Below are 15641 nucleotides of genomic sequence, written 5' to 3' on the forward strand. Positions count from 1 at the left end.
GTTTGTCCTGGGAGAGAGGTACACTCCCAGGTCCCTGGGCGCCCCCCCTCCCTGCCCCCACACTGTATGCCATCCCCAGGGGCCCGGGGGTGTCCGGTCAGCAGCACCCCGCTCTAACGTCCCAATACCTGTCTCTCCGAGGTGTGAGCACAGTGGGCTGTCCATTGGGCAAGGTGTGGTGGGAGAGCGGGGGTGAGACTTTGGGGGGGGCGGCAAACGAGGTAGCGGTGGTGGCCGTGCCAGTGAGGTCCAGCCCCTCCTGCTTGACACTGTCCTCAGCGGGCTGCCCGGGGGCACCCTCACCCTTCCACAGCTGGGGCAGGTCTGTTGGGCACACGGCTGCTGTGGGAGAGAGTGGGGAGAGGGGGCAGGGCCTCAGGGACACAGGAGCCTTTCCATCTCACCCCTGGGAGCCGGTGATGCCAGCCCTTGGGTGCACTGAGGGCTGCGGGCAGGGCTGGGGAGGGGGGTAGGGAGGGGGAGCCACTCACCTTGTGGAAGGGTCTGGAGGGGCCCCGAGGCTTGGCTGGGCTGCAGGCTGACCAGCCCCTGTCTCTGCAGGTTGAGCAGGTGCTGCTGCTGCAGCTGTTGCATTTGCAGGAGCTGCTGCTGGAAGGCCAGCTGCTTGTTCCCCAGAGCCTGGTGGGGGGCCCGAGGGGGTGCGCAGAGAGGGGTGCCATCAGCCTCTGGTGCACCCTCTGGCCCCCACCCTACGGTCACCCCCTCCCAGGGCCTCTCAGCCCCCGGGGCTGTGGGTGCAGTGTCTGAGGCCGCGGCGTCTCTGCTCCCGGCCCAGCTTCCATAGGGCTGCATGCCTGCTCGCAGTAAACACACGCATGCACGCACGCACGCAGGCGCGCAAACACAGCCAGACCCAGCCGCGCAGCACGACGCCTCCCTGCTCCCGCCTCCCTCCTTCTGCTGCTTAGCGCCTGCTCCAGCTCCCGCACCGCAGCTGTGCGCGCCTGGGGGGGGGGGGGGGGGAGGCGCTCTCATCACAATGATCGATGAGCCTGTCAGACTCCAGGGGCCACTCCTGCCTGGCAGGCACCCTTCCCACATGCCCGGGGTGCCCCCCTTCTGATCACGAGGAGGGGCCTTCTCCCCTCCACCTCCTCTCTGGCTTCTTAGATACAGAGAATCACAGAGTCTGACGGGACTTTGAAAGATCAGCATCAGCTGGTCAGTAGGACCCAGGCTCAGGGAACAGTCATAGCCCTGCTGCTGGGGGCACAGGCAAGGGCTCTCTCGCTCTCTTCCCCCCTCACAGTCAGTTTTTCACACTGACAAGCCAGGCTGTCAGCAAGTGTTCCAAGCCCATCCGGGGTGCTTGGGAGGCAGGGACTGCGCCCTTGCCTGCCTGCCTGCCTGCCTACCCTGGGGGTGGGGGCTGGCTGGGCAGTAAACCCAGCCTGGAGGTAATGCGAAGAATGAGCAATTACAAGGCCCCTGCGGGGAGCTGAAGCCTGGGGGGCTGACTGGACGTCAGCAGGGCAGCCTTCCGGGAAGAGGCAGCTCAGAACCTGGTTGTGGTGTGGCCAGCAAGAGGGAGGCACATGTCTGGGACAAGGAGGACAGGGCAGCAGGGCCTGCTATGGAGGCCCTGGGGCCCAGACGGGGCAGGGGTGTCGGCTGGAGAGCTCTAAGGAGGGAGCAGAGCCGGCTCTTACAAGAAGGAACAGAAGTTGGGGTGGGGTGGGGCTGGGGGGCAGGGGCAGGTGGTTTGCTGAGCAACTAAAGGATTCTCAGGACCAGAGAGGAGGCCTCAGGTGCTGGGTCAAGAAGAGACAAGTGGGCAGGAAGAGCGCATGACAGCCAGGCAACTGATCGTGCATGTGGACCATGTGACACTCTTACACGTGTCTACATGCATGTGCAGAGACAGCACAGGGCTGACTTCCTGTTCTCATTAACCAACAACACCAGGCAGGGGGAGGACCGAGTGGGGATGAGGGGCGATGGAGGACTCTGAGCCCCTGCCCTGCTCCCCAGGCTTTTTCTGACTTTTGCACTGCGCCCACCAGGCACTTCCCTCGGAACACCTGGGGCCTCCCGCCTCCGGCCAGGGCGGCCTGGGCTGCGGGCGACGGGCAGGGCCCTGCCTCAGCCCTTACCTCTTTGGGCTGCTGCTTCCCAGCCTGCTGCTGGGTGAGGAGCTGCAAGTGGAGCTGTTCCTGCTGCTTCTTGTAATATTCCTGCAGCTGCGGGTGGGAGGCGGGGAGAGTGCATTAGCAGGGGCAGCGGCTGCTGACCCAGAGCAACCCCAGCCCGGTGGCGGCTCCTGCAGGCAGGAGTGGGGAGCCTTCCTGGGGCAGTGGGACCTGGGGCCCGGCAGGGAGACTGAGGCTCCGTGAGTGTGGAAGGGAGAGGGGAAGCTTCATCCTGCACTGCCCAGCCCGCCCTGCCTCTGGGTGGGTCCCCTGAATAAGTCAGGGTGCTAGGAGCCAGGATGTTCCAGCACTTTGCCTTCCCAGGGGTTCCGGAGGCAGGTGGGCCAAGGCACTGCTCTCTGAGAGGCCTGACCTCTGACCTCCCCCACTGCCCTGGAGGAATGCAGATCAGTCCGGCCTGAGCAGTCTCTCTGGTTTCTGCCACTCGGTGATGTTGGTAGTAAACAGTCCTGGGGGTGGGGGGGAGGAGGGGGCACCGGCCTCCACTTCTCAGCTGCCCTGGGGCGAGGGCTAGACTCACCTGCTGGAGCATGAGCGCCTGCTGCTGCTGGAGCAAGGCCTGCAGCTGTGGGGGCGACAGGATCTGCTGCATCTGCTGCGGGGTGAGCATCTGTGGCGACATCATGGCCACCGACACGGGCACCTGTGGGATTCGGCCCTGTCAGCCTGCTCACCTCACCCCACTCCAGGGAGGGCAGGCACCCAGGCCCCACCCACAGTACGGCAGAGCGGCTCCAGAGGGAGATGCCACCCACTAGCTGGGTGTCTGTGGACAGTGGCTGGCTCCCCGTTTCCTTGTTGGTGCAATGGAGGCGGCGACAGCGCCTGCCTCGTAAGGTTGTCGCCGGACTAATGAGTTAACACTCGGAAGAAAGCCTGGCACCCGGTGTGCTGGCCACGGCCGCCTGGTGAGCGCGCTAACTCAGGTGCAGGATGGTGAGACCCGAGACACGGTGGGTAGAACCCAGGCGTGGGAGGCCCAGCGCGCCACTCCCAGCTCTGCTCTCTCTCCCGCGACACTGTGAGGTGGGCCTGGCCAGGAGGGCAGGCTGCAGCCTGGGGAGGATTCAAAAGGTGGCCCGCGTGGCAGGAGCCCTGGGCTCTGGCACGTACACGTCACAGCCTCCAGCACACCTGTGCAGAGGGCACACACAGAGCCCAGAGGGCGCCACCCTCGGTGTGTCGCAGCAGTTTGTCTTCAGCGGGGGGGGGGGGGGGGGGGGGGGGGGGGGGGGGGGCTCCTCCCCCTAGCTCTGCACTGAACTTGCTGTGTGACCCCCAGCAAGCCACTTGCCCTCTCTGGCGTGTCAGTCTCCTCAAATGTCAAACAGGGATTGGATTATACCAGGTGACTCCTTCCCGCCGGAACATGTCGGGTTCTCAGAGTGGAGCAGCTTTCTGCCCCCTGCCCTGGGTGAGGCCTCCCTGGGATGCCCAGAGAACCTAGCTACAGGGAAAGGTGCAGGGAAAAGCAGTAACGACATTCTTTACCCAGCCCTACCTGCCCTGAACCCCCCAGGCTGGTGGAGTCACAGCCAGGGAGGCCCAAGTTGCAGCACTGGCTTTTCTTAAAGCCGTTTCAGCAGGACAGGTGCCCTGTCCGCGATCTACCTCCCCATCACGCTGAAAGTGCCAAGGCTCTTCTCTATCTCCCACCCCCAGGCCTAGCAGAGGGCCCAGCACACAGCAGGTCCTCACTAGGGGTTTGCTCCCTGAGCCAAAATACCTGTCCTGGCAGATTGCAGGCCCCTCTGCCAGCCTGTGGCGGGAAGGGAGGGGTACAGGGTGGCCTGGGCAGGGAGAGTCCTGCAAGGACCTGTCTTGGGCAACATGTGACAGGTTAGGTCCCCAGGGGGCTCATGGCCCTGTCACCTCCCCCTAGTCCCATGGGAGGGTCAGGGGAGGAGGAGTCCGTTCCTTTTGGGATCCCTGGGGCAGGGGTAGGACTCAGCCTCAAGCCACCCATTAGGGAATCCCCAAGCAGGGGAGCAACCAGGGGTGCAGTCAATCAGGGGGCATGGGAAGTCCCGTTGCCCCCAGCTCTAGTGGTGCGCCCAGCCCTGGGCTTTCCCGCTTCCCCCAGCCATCTCTGCGGACATCCCTGGAGAGGCACCACCTGCTCTTTAGCCAGGGCCATCCTGTGGGAAGGGAGGCTCCAGGGGCGTCTACAAAGGAGCCTTAAGTGGCAGGACGGGGTGCAAGCCCAGGTCTGTGTACGCCATGGCTCCCGGGCCTCCACATCCACACGGCCTGCCCCACCCTGGAGCAGGGCTTGAGGAGCACTGCAGAGACTGTGTGGAAACCGAAGGTGACGGGGCTGAGATCCCCAAGGCCCACCTCCCTCTTCACACTGTATCACGGGAGACTCCACAGCCAGGCTGCGGGGGTGCCCTGGTCCTCACTCTCGGAGGGGCCTGGGGATTGCGGGCAGTGGCCCGGACCCACCCCCCTGCAGAGCCAGCCCCTGTGTAACCCCCAGGCAGCTGGGCTGCTCACCTGGCCTTTCGTTCCCCCTCCCCTGGGACACGGTGGTATGGAGCTCAGAGTCCGAGAGCTCTGCGTCAGGTGGCCTAGGTAGGTTCTGGTCTCTGACACTGACTGTCCTTTGCAATCGCCAAGCCTCGCTTGCTCCGTCCTCTCCCTGGGATCGGAACACCTGCCTGCCCCGCCTCACAGGACTACACAAGAGGCTGTGGTTGACTGTGGATTAGGTGCCAGGCACTTGGCTAAGCCCTTAATGAGCAGGATCTCCCTGAATCTTCACAGCAGCCCTGCCTGGGAGGAGGGTACCATCGTCATCACCACTTTACAGATGAGAAAACTGAGGCCTGGGGAAGTTAAACCACCTGCCCTGCGTCAAGGGACCAGGGCAGAAGGGGCAGTAAAAAGGGTTTGTATGTCATTAAATTCTATACAATTGTAAAACCAACTACTTAAAAAAAACACATTCTGAATTTTCCTTTTCCCCTCTTTTCTGGTCTCCTTTCCCTCTCCCTTCTCCACTATTGCATCTTAGGTACTCAACGGCCCCAGAGGGCACTGGGCGGCCGGGGTCACTTAGGACAAACGCAGTGAGCCTCCCATTCTCCTCACAGCGAGAGCTGCACCCAGCGGGGGAGGCTGAGAGCAGACACCCAGATCTTTCCAGGCACCAGGAGTGAGTCACGGCGAGCAGCACGCAAGAAAGGATGTGGCATTTCCCTCCTTGGGGCTTTCCTACAGGGAGGCCGGGGAGTGGAAGAGATGACCTCGGAAGGCCTCCCCAGGCCCTGCCGTCCTGCCACGTGGCCGAGCTGCTGGCTGGAGAGGTGGCTGCAGCGATAGTTCAGGATGGATTACCTTCTGCGTACTTGTCTCTAAGGTGGCCCAAGAGGGTCAGGAAAGGTCAGCAAGGCGGGAGCCACATACAGATCTCCTGAACTGGCTGACCCATCCACCTCCCGTCACACCCCTTGGGGTTCTGAGCACTGAGTTGGAGCTCCCCTGGGTCCCCACTGACCACTCACCAGGCGAGGATGTGTCAGGACGGCCACTGTGGGCCAGTCAGCTCAGCAAAGCCGTGAGTCACAGGCTGGAGCGTGGTCAGGGTGGCTGCATGCTTACTAAAGCCTGGCAGTGGGACTCTGGGCTGGGCTGACTGCAGACAGCTGCCTCCAGCACCGCCCCCCCCCCCCCCGGGGCCCTGCTCCCCCCAGAGCCCTCCACCCGCCATGATCACAGTGTGCTGGGCTGGACGCGTAATGGAGACACAGGGAAGCGCATCTGGGGGCTGGGAGTTGGGATGGATGCCATTTGGTGCCAATCAAGGACCCAAACTCAACCTTTGAAGTATGGGATCTGGGGTCCCTGGGTGATTTGGAGACTAGGCCAGAGCTTAGTCTAGGTCAGTGGTCGGCAAACTGCAGCTCGAGAGCCACATGCGGCTCTTTGGCCCCTTCAGTGTGGCTCTTCCACAAAATACCAACTTCTGCGCATGGGCCATGAAGTTTCAATCGCACTGTACGTGCGCGCCTGCACGTGGTATTCTGTGGAAGAGCCACACTCAAGGGGCCAAAGAGCCGCATGTGGCTCGCGAGCCACGGTTTGCCGACCACGGGTCTAGGTTAAATTCCCCTGCGTATGACCAGAAGGAAGTCCTCAGACTAGCTCTGGGCTGAATTACCACAAAAAAGATGGTGGTGGGACAGAAGAACTTCTAGAAATGCCAGGAGGGTGAGCCTTAGGGGGCTGAGAGGATGAGACAGGCTGGCAGAGCTGGGGGACCTGGCCTTGGCCGCCCGTCTGCCCAAACTCCCAGCTACCTGTGCTGCCCCTGAGACTGACCTCTCCCTGCCTGACGTCCAGGCCTGGGCACGAGCTGGAGACCTCATATGGTTTTGGAAACTTGTCTGAAGCTGGCCTGGGAGAGGGCTGGTGGGCGTGGCTGGGAGGGGAGGTGTGCAGGGGACCCCACCTTGAGTTGGGGAGCAGGACAGTGTCCGGTGGAGCCGGGAGAGGGGCTGCCATGGACCTCCCTTCATCACCCTTCATTTCAGTCAAGCTCCAAACCAGCAAAATGCATGTTTCTACTCACTCTCCCCTAATCCCCCACAGAAAAGCTATTTCTAGGCCTTGGACCCCACGGGGAACAGAAGCCCCCCCTCCGTAGAGATTGTGAACCTGGAAGGCATCAGGGGTGGAGGAGGAGCAAGATCAACAGCCAGGGCTCGAGGCTCCTGGGAAGTTCAGACACAGCCCAAGAACGGCCACGCCCTGCGCCCAGAGAACCCTCGGGCAAGGGCTCCGACCCTGTGGACTGCTCGTGTTACTACTGTGCCAAGCACACGGCAGTGTCACGGTATAGGCATTGAAGTGTGGGTTCTGGAGCTAGTTGTTTGGGTTCAAACCCTGGCTCTGCCCCTTATTAGCTGTGTGACGTTGGGCAAGTTACTTAACTTCTCTGGGCCCCAGTGTCCAGGCTAATACAACATCTACCTCATGGGATTGTGAGGATAAATGAGATGATACTTATAAAGCACGCTGTGTCTGCCCCAGGGTAAGCCTCTGTAGGTATCAGCTGCTAGTTTAGGAAGCACTATGTGCTTGTTGAATGAGTGAACTGATCCATCATTGGGAGCAAGGAGGCGAGAGAGAAGGCCTGAGAATCATTTCACCTGTCCCTCTGACCAAAACCTCTGCTTCTCATTCTAGGACATCCAGGGACCTCTCTCATTTTAGGGAGGGGGGTGATGCCAGAGCCCCCCTTTCTCATTATTTCAGCTCTCCTACTCCTACACCCCAAAGTCCTCCCTGTGCCTGACCTCAGTCCCTCCCACTCGAGGGAAGCTCCGCCTTTCTCAGCCGGCCCTTCAGCCTACCTTTCCTTGTTCTCAGAAGGGGTACGAGCTGGGCCCAAGGTGGGGAGGATTAAGAACAACCACTTCAGACGCTGGGAGTTGGGGGGGGGTCCCTAATTCAAAGAGACCTAGTCCTGACACCACCCAGGCCTGAGAGCTTTTCCTCCCCAATATTGGCTTTCCAGGTGGTGTCCCCAGCAACCCAGGCCAACCCCTCTTTGCCCAACTCCTCCCCCTTGAGGGCAGTCTCATCAGATTGAATACTTTTAAAACAGGGCCCAGCTAAGGCCCCACAACTGTCAGGCACACTGAACTTCTTCAAAGCACTTTCTGAACATTAACTTGTTTTACATAAAACCCAGTCCTGGGTCCTTCTCCCAGCACCCTGCACCCCATCCTCCATCCTGCCCCCCTCACTTCCCTCCTTCCCTCAGCACCCCGCCCCCCAGACTCCAGAGCTGCGTGCTCAGGATCGAGTTCAGCCTTCCTCCCTTAGATAAACTTCCTTTCAAAGCCTCGCTTAATCCTCTCCCCAATTCCAAGCCTCCCCCGCTGCTGTAGGGAGGGGTGGGGGGAGCGAAAAAGCTTGGTTGCTGGGCGGGGGGCGGGGTGGGGGGGGGCTGGAGACCAGGCTGCCCGAGCAGTGACCCACCCCGGAATCAGACGGCGAGATTCTCCCAAGTTCTTTGTGACACAAAAGGTAAACAGAAGGCCTGGCTTACCCCCGCCCACCCCCAACAGACCTCCCCTCCCCCACACAGCCAGATGGGCCAGCAGGTTGGGGGAAGGGAGAGGGGGGGAAAAGGGCAGATTGTGCAAAGGAAAACAAAAGAGACAGAGAGACATCAAGAGACAGGAAACACGGGGAGACTGACTGAGAGAACTGGTGGGTGAGAGATTAGAGGGGAGACGTGGTGACCTCAGCAACTGAGAGAGCCTGGGAAGGGAGTAGCAGGGACAGGCCGAGTGACCACACCGAGATGGAGAAAACAGAAACCTGAGCAGTGACCCTGAGGCCAAGGGAGAGGAAGCCTGCACAGAGGGACAGAGACAGATCTGGGCGCAGGCTCACACGCAGACAAGAGGCCAAGCAGAGGCAGGCCTGGGATCAGGTGGAGGTGAGACAGAAAGTGCAAGTTTCTTCACGCTGCCCAGCATTTCCCTTGGGGCAGCTGCCACTTGCTGGCCTTGTTTGCCAAGCCCACCCTCTGACCTGGCCCCAGCCTGGCCCGGCCCTGCCCTGCCCTGCCCAGCCCTGCCCAGCCCAGCCCAGCCCTGCCCTGCCCTGCCCTGCCCTGCCCTGCCCGGCCGCAGCCCAGCCCAGAGGGATGCCCTCCTCCTCACCTGCACTGCAGAGGCTGACTGCTTGCTGTCATTGTTCCCGGGGGAGCTCAGGCCTGAGGCTTGCTGCAGCAGGAACTGCCGGGCTACCTGGAGAGCCTGCAAGACAGGGCGAGTGAGTGTGCCCGACCTGCCTGTGGACTGCAGGTCCGTGTGGTCCGGTCCATGGGACCCAGGATTCAGGGAGAGTGCGGGGCAGTAAAGGGCAGGCGGTCAGGGTAAGGTCAGAGTCCTGGGGGCAAAAGACAGAGGCACGCGGGGTCCACTTGGGCTTGGGGGTAAGTATACAGATAGGAGTCACCGAGGGATCTGAGCCTGCAGGGACTCACTCTGGAAGCTGGTGAGGCTTGTTGCCCTCGTGGTCAAACAAGGGGGTAGGCAGATCAGGGCATGAATCATAGGTACTATTTGTTAAGCATCTACTACGCGTCAGGCACTTCACAGGTGTCTGGGAGATAAACTATCCCCTTCAAGTTCTTCTGGCTGGACTAATAAGCAAATTAACACCAGGCAGATTAGCAGGAGAAAAACATTACAGTTTAATAACACGTATGCTCCCTGTATCAGGGGAGAGACCCAGAAACATAACTCGCCATCACCTTCAATACCTCCTTCAGCTAAGGACAAAAGGTGATGTTGGGGGTGGAGTCAGTTAGGAGGCTACCAGGAAAAGCACAGTGAACGGGGGAAGGTGGCTGCACAGGCTGAAGCCCAGGCCTTCTCTCCTGACAGCGAGGGCAGGCCTGGTGCAGCGAGGGACGCATCCTCACAAAGGGAGATGCCCTCACAGGTGCACAAGGCCTCTCAGACGGTACTTGGTTTTCAGAACTTCTCCCGGGGCTGCTGTTTCTTAAAGTGAACCAGCCTAAAATAATCAATAGGCCGAAGTGGCATATTCTGGGGCGGCGCACTCTGCTCTCCGTCACAGGCAAGCTTGCATTTAATTCTCTCCTGCGAGGCTGTGAGGTAGGGATGTCGGATCAGCCCTATTTTGCAGATGAGGCAACAGTCTCCAGGAGGTTAAGGAACCTGCCCAAGATCACACAGCTAGGAGGTGTCAGACAGGACTGGAGGCCAGGAGGCCTGGCTCCAAGACCAACTGCCTTCCTATGTTCTGGGTCCAGGGGCCAAGGAGGTAGCATTCACTTGGGTCAGAACCCCCAGCTTTCTGAGTCCAGGGGGTCTAAGTGCAGGGCCTTGTGGCGCTGAGGGAATTCAAGTCCTGAAGTGGGTTTTGAAACGCCAGTGAGTTACACTGACTGTGGTCAGCGCTTGGAGGCCATGGTGGCTTGTGGACTCTGAGCCAGCAGAGTCACGGGCGTGGGAAGTGTGTGGCATTTACAAGAGGAGCAGCTCGGCCAGCTGTGGGCCTGGGACATGGGCGGATGGGCTCTGAGAGGTCGGGTGGCAGAGCGAGGGGTCAGGGAGAAGTTCTTCGTAAGGTCAGCGAGGCCCTGCATCCCCCCACTCCGGGGTCAGTGGGATCTCAGAGGCAAGGGATTGGGGACCTGTCCCAAATCACATTCCAGGAGCACAAAGCCTGTCTGCCTCCTGGGGAGCCAGAGCCGCTGTGTCAGGCAGACCTGGGTTAGAATCCCAGTGCGATTAGCAGCGGTGTAACCTTGGACAAGTTGTTCCATTTCTGCGTTTCAGTCTCCTGCTCTGCAAAACTGGGACACTGCCCAGCGCGGAAGTGCGAGGGGAATTAAAGGACTGCTTTCCTTTGTTGGCATTCGCCAAGTGTTTGCCCCTTCCCTTCTCATGAATCTCTCAGTTCCCTCCCTCACCGCCTTCAGCCTCTCCCACACAGTCTCGTGCCCGGCGCACCTCTTCACTGACATGTGCCCACCTGTGGCTCACTCACCCCTGCACACACACACACACACACCTGTCTGTCCTCACTCTCCTACCCCAGCACTAGCACCGGCAGACAAGGCCCCGAGGGGGACAGGGCCACACGCATACGCAAACACTTCCCTGGCGGCCGCTGTGCACCAAGCACATGTACACCCCCTCGCAGCCTTTCATCCTGCAGCCAGCGCGGAGCCGCCCCCGAGGCTGAACCCCAGTTTACCTTAGGATGGCATCAAAATTCACTGGTGTATCTATGGGGGTGTGTCCCCCAGCAAACCTGGGGTTCAGACAGGCCTGCTCCTCAACCGCCCCCCAGGTCCGGCCTCCCGCACCTGTCTCTTCCCTGGACCTCACACCGGGGCTCCTGGCCTGGGGTTTCATCTCTTCAAGAGTCACTTCTGAAAGTGGAAGCCTGACCTTCCCGGGGCAAAGGCTCCCTGAGGCTGTGAAAGGGGTTCGGGAAGGGAGAGGAAGGGAGGGGCCACGGATCATCAGGGAGGAGTCCCTGCCCCTGCAGGCCTTGCTGTTAGACCCCTCCAGCTCTAATGCCATAGGTTGGACAAATGCTCTTTGTCCTTCAAAGGTGGAGGGTAGAGGGGTCCAGGGACAAGGTGGGGGAAGAGGATGGCTCAGAGGAGCTCCCAGGAAGCCCGGGCACCCCGGTCCGGTGAGGGGTTCCCAGGGGAAGTTGGGGGGAGACTCACTCGGTCTCCTGGTAGGGGGAGTGGCCAGGGAGTTGGATTTACTCCCCACTGACTCTCTTACTCTGTGGTCCCCTGGAGCATGAAATTACAAGATTTACAGGAAAAAATGACATGGGCTTGCAATCTCATTCCTGCGAGCCGGCCCTGTGACAGGCCCTTCACTCCCCCTCCGGCCTCCTAGCACTCGGGGCCTTTCTTCCCCAGGGCCTCCCATTTAGACCGAGGCCTGGCCAAGGGGGTCCTCCTGATTCTCCCTCTTCCTTCCCATTACTGAGCGCCAGCTGTGTGCCAGGGACCATGCTAGATGCTGGAGACACACACAGCACATGGCCCAGCCCAGGGCTGCCAGCTGGGTGCTGTGACGACAGCTGCCTGTCAGAGGCTGAAGTGGAGGTGGCCCCGGGACCAGGGCCCAGAGAAGGCCTCTGCCTGGGGAAGCCTGGGAAGGTGGCGGCACTGGCCGGGGTCCTGGAGGGTGTCCCGAGCACAGTGACCCGCACACCGCAGAGTAGAGTGACCCTGCGAGTCGGGGGACCTAGCCATTCCCGGGGCAGAACGTCGAGTTGTGTTGGGGGCAGTAGTAGGAGAGGCCCTCAGGTCATCAGGGCCGGAACTCCTCCAGACATTTCACTCATTCACTCTTTCCTTCCTTCACTCACTCATTCTTTCTTTCTTTCCTTCCTTCCCTCATGTTCATGGCCCCCCTGTGATTGGAGGTGGCGAGGCGATGGTGACCTACACAAGGTGATGTGTGTCATGTGCCCTGACCCAGGTTAGGGTGATCTGGATACCACCTAAACATCACCTGCAGGCACCCAGGCAGGTGTGGGGGTCATGGGCAGACCCCGGGCTTGGGTCCAAGCTGCCCTCCCTTGGTGGCTGGGGCATGTCATAGCCGGCTCAGGGCACCCACTACTGCTCCGCTTCTGCCACTGTCCTCAGCACACGCCCAGACCTCCACCAGGACACCCTCCTCCAGGCAGCCACCCGGGGGATCCGTAGGACTGAGACTCTGTAAAACCCCACCCGAGTCACACCCACCCTGATGCACAGGGGTCGGCGTCCACACTGGCTGCTGGCACTGGGGTCTGATTCGTCATTGGCCTGCCCACCTCCTAGGGATGTGGGAAATGAAGGCCCCCACACAACAGATCCAGCCCCACTTTCCCCACCTTTTTTTTTTTTAAATCCTCACTCAAGGATATTTTTTCACTGATTTTAGAGAGAGTGGAAAAGAGAGGGAAAGACAGAAACATCGATGAAACACATCAATTGGTTGCTTCCTGGGCGTTCCCTGACCAGGGCCAGGGCTGGGCCGGGGAGGAGCCTGCAACCATACGTGCCCTTGACTGGAATCCAACCTGGGACACTTCGGTCTGCAGGCCAACACTCTATCCACCGAGTCAAACCGCTAGGGTCAGCCCACTGCCTCTGATGATGCCGACCAGGGTGCAGACTCCCTGAAGCACAGGTGCCTGCTGTATCTGTGAGCCCAGGCTCCCGTGCATGGCAGAAACGCTGGTGAAAGTCACTTTAGTTCAGGCTGAACGTGGGAGGCAGGCACAGCTGACATGGAGCTTAGGAGCTGGCATTTGGACAGGGACTGGTGGTTTCAAAGCCCTTCTCCGAACATTTAGCTGAAGCTCCACAACCTTGAGCTGGGCAGGGCGGGTGTCACTGTCTCCCCTGCAGACAAGGAAACTGAAACCCAAGGTCCCACCGCCAGGAAGCAGAGTCCAAACACCTCTGCCTGCCCAGCCCCCACACCCAGAGGGGCCCTGGGATCTCCTGCAGTCAGTCTGGTGAGGCCTGAGAATCAGCCTCCCCTCCCCCAGCCAGGCTAGTGTTTCAGCGGTCTGGGTGTGAAGGGGAGGGGAAGCTGGTTGAGGTGGGGAGGGAAGACCAAGAAAGGAATCTCTAGGACAGCGGTTCTCAACCTGTGGGTCGAGACCCCTTTGGGGGTCGAACGACCCTTTCACAGGGGTCGCCTAAGACCATCGGAAAACACATATATAATTACATATTGTTTTTGTGATTAATCACTATGCTTTAATTATGTTCAGTTTGTAACAATGAAATTGGGGGTCACCACAACATGAGGAACTGTATGAAAGGGTCGCGGCATGAGAAAGGTTGAGAGTCACTGCTCTAGGAGAAAGGGGGGCTTGGTTTCCCTTCCCTGGGGCCATGGATACCGGGACCGGCCTCGGGCGGGAAGAGGCATTTAGAATGCCACAGCAGGGAGGAGCCATGGTGGAAAATCTGGGAAAAAGGAGGAAGAGGGGGCTCAGGGCAGAAACTGGGAGCCATGGCCCTGTCAAGGTAGTTCAGCTGGTGAGAGCATTGTCCCCATATGCCAAGGTGATGGGTTCCATCCCGGGTCAGGGCACACACAAGCATCAACCCATGAGCGCATAAATAAAATCAGTAAGTAAAAAAGAAAAAGATAAGACACTGGGAGCCATTTGGCTTCTTAAACCTCATTTTTCTCCTGCCTCCACCCCCTGGACTGCAGACCATACGCCCAGTTCTGTGGTTTGGGAGTTAGCTCTAGTGTCCCCCTAGGAGGCAGGATGGTCTATTGCAGCGGTTCTCAACCTTCCTCATGCCGCGGCCCTTTAATACAGCTCCTCATGTTGTGGTGACCCCCAACCATAAAATTAATTTCGTTGCTACTTCATAACTGTAATGTTGCTACTGTTATGAATCGTAATGTAAATATCTGATCTGCAGGATGTATTTTCATTGTTACAAATTGAACATAATTAAAGCATAGTGATTAATCACAAAAACAATATGTAATATATATGTGTTTTCTGATGGTCTTAGGCGACCCCTGTGAAAGGGTCGTTCGACCCCCAAAGGGGTCGCGACCCACAGGTTGAGAACCGCTGGTCTATCGGGTGCATGGACCCCGGTCAGAGATCTGCACCCAGATCCTGGCTCCCCCACATACTGAGTGACCTTGGCTAAGTCACTTGTCCTCTCTGAGCCCCCACTCTTGCTCTGCAACACAGGGATAACCCTGTACTTAGCGCACAGGGTTGCTGTGAAGAGTATATGAGACAATGAACATGGAGTACTTAGCACAGTGCCTGGCACCCAGCGGGTCCCGAACGGACATTAACTTATTGTCACTTAATTTATCTTTTGCCTTCCCAGGCAGCTCCTGGTCATTTGTCCTCTGCCACCCTGAAGGACTCGCTAACCAAACCCGCTTCCAGCCTACGCCACCCCCATTTCCCCTCAAGCTAAGAACTCCGTCTCGCTAATGAAGCTGAACTCTCCTCCCCCCATCGCCCATTCAGAAGTCATTAGCAGGATCTCCACAATTAGGAACAAATGGCTTATAACGGATGGCATCCAGGGAGGGCGGCTGGGATGGAAGGGAACGAAGCTAGAGCTTTGAGGGCCACAGGGAGCTGCTATGAAAAGAAAAACAAGTCTTGAGACAGGAGGGTCTGTCATCTCCAGTAGGAGACCACCCCCTCATTTCTGCCTCTGAGAATTCGGGAAGGGGGGGGTGGGTAGGCAGCTCTCTGCGGAAGCCAGGTGCAGGGCTGTTCGCAAGGCTGAAGGATTGCGGCTCTGTGCTGGGTCCCAGTCCCACTACGCGTGTGTTTAGGAGGGTGGGAGGTGGCTGGTGCTCACGGAGACAGGCTTGAAGGGCTGAGCCCTGAGAATGGTGAGGCAGAAGCACAAACCGCAGCCTGGAGAGCTGGACGCGTTAGAGGGAATCTGGGCCAGTGTTGCCCAAACCGCTGGTCATGATCGAATGGTGGGTCGTCATATCAATGTAGTGGGTCAAAAAATGAGGGGAAAATGCACACACACATATACTTTTTAAAAATTAGAGCTACTGGGTGAGCATGAACATTGTTTCGTGACAATGTGTTTGCTGGGCGTCCGAGTAAAACGTAGTTCTCACTGTAGATCTCAAGCGAAAAGGTTTACGAAGCGCTGACCTAGCTCCCGTGACAGACGAGGAAATGGACGGCCAGGGCAGTGACATGCCCAGAGTCACACAGGCCCTGGACCACCTGGGTCCGACATGGGGCTCTGCAGCCAAGAGCTGGCCAGACAGGATGGAGGACCCCCTCCCCCCACAACAAATTCTGGTTTAATTTGGAGTGTGGTGAGGCGTTGCCAAAATAAACAAACCCCAAACACTTCTTTTGTGTGCACCCAGCTAACTTTGGCAAAATTGGGATCTAATTGTCTTGATAATTCAACTG

General features: G+C 59.1%; 1 protein-coding gene across 1 annotated transcript in view; it reads right to left on the bottom strand.

Annotated features, from left to right (window-relative positions):
• The window catches only part of FOXP4 (forkhead box P4), a 53777-nt gene that overhangs the window by 12283 nt on the left and 25853 nt on the right, over nucleotides 1-15641 (bottom strand). The window contains 5 exon segments of the mRNA XM_036316607.1: nucleotides 129-342; nucleotides 492-639; nucleotides 2115-2201; nucleotides 2692-2814; nucleotides 8852-8947. Of these exon segments, the coding sequence (XP_036172500.1) occupies nucleotides 129-342; nucleotides 492-639; nucleotides 2115-2201; nucleotides 2692-2814; nucleotides 8852-8947 (668 nt within the window).

The sequence above is a fragment of the Myotis myotis genome, unplaced genomic scaffold (assembly GCF_014108235.1).
Source record: "Myotis myotis isolate mMyoMyo1 unplaced genomic scaffold, mMyoMyo1.p scaffold_m19_p_7, whole genome shotgun sequence".
In the NCBI taxonomy this organism is placed as follows: domain Eukaryota; kingdom Metazoa; phylum Chordata; class Mammalia; order Chiroptera; family Vespertilionidae; genus Myotis; species Myotis myotis.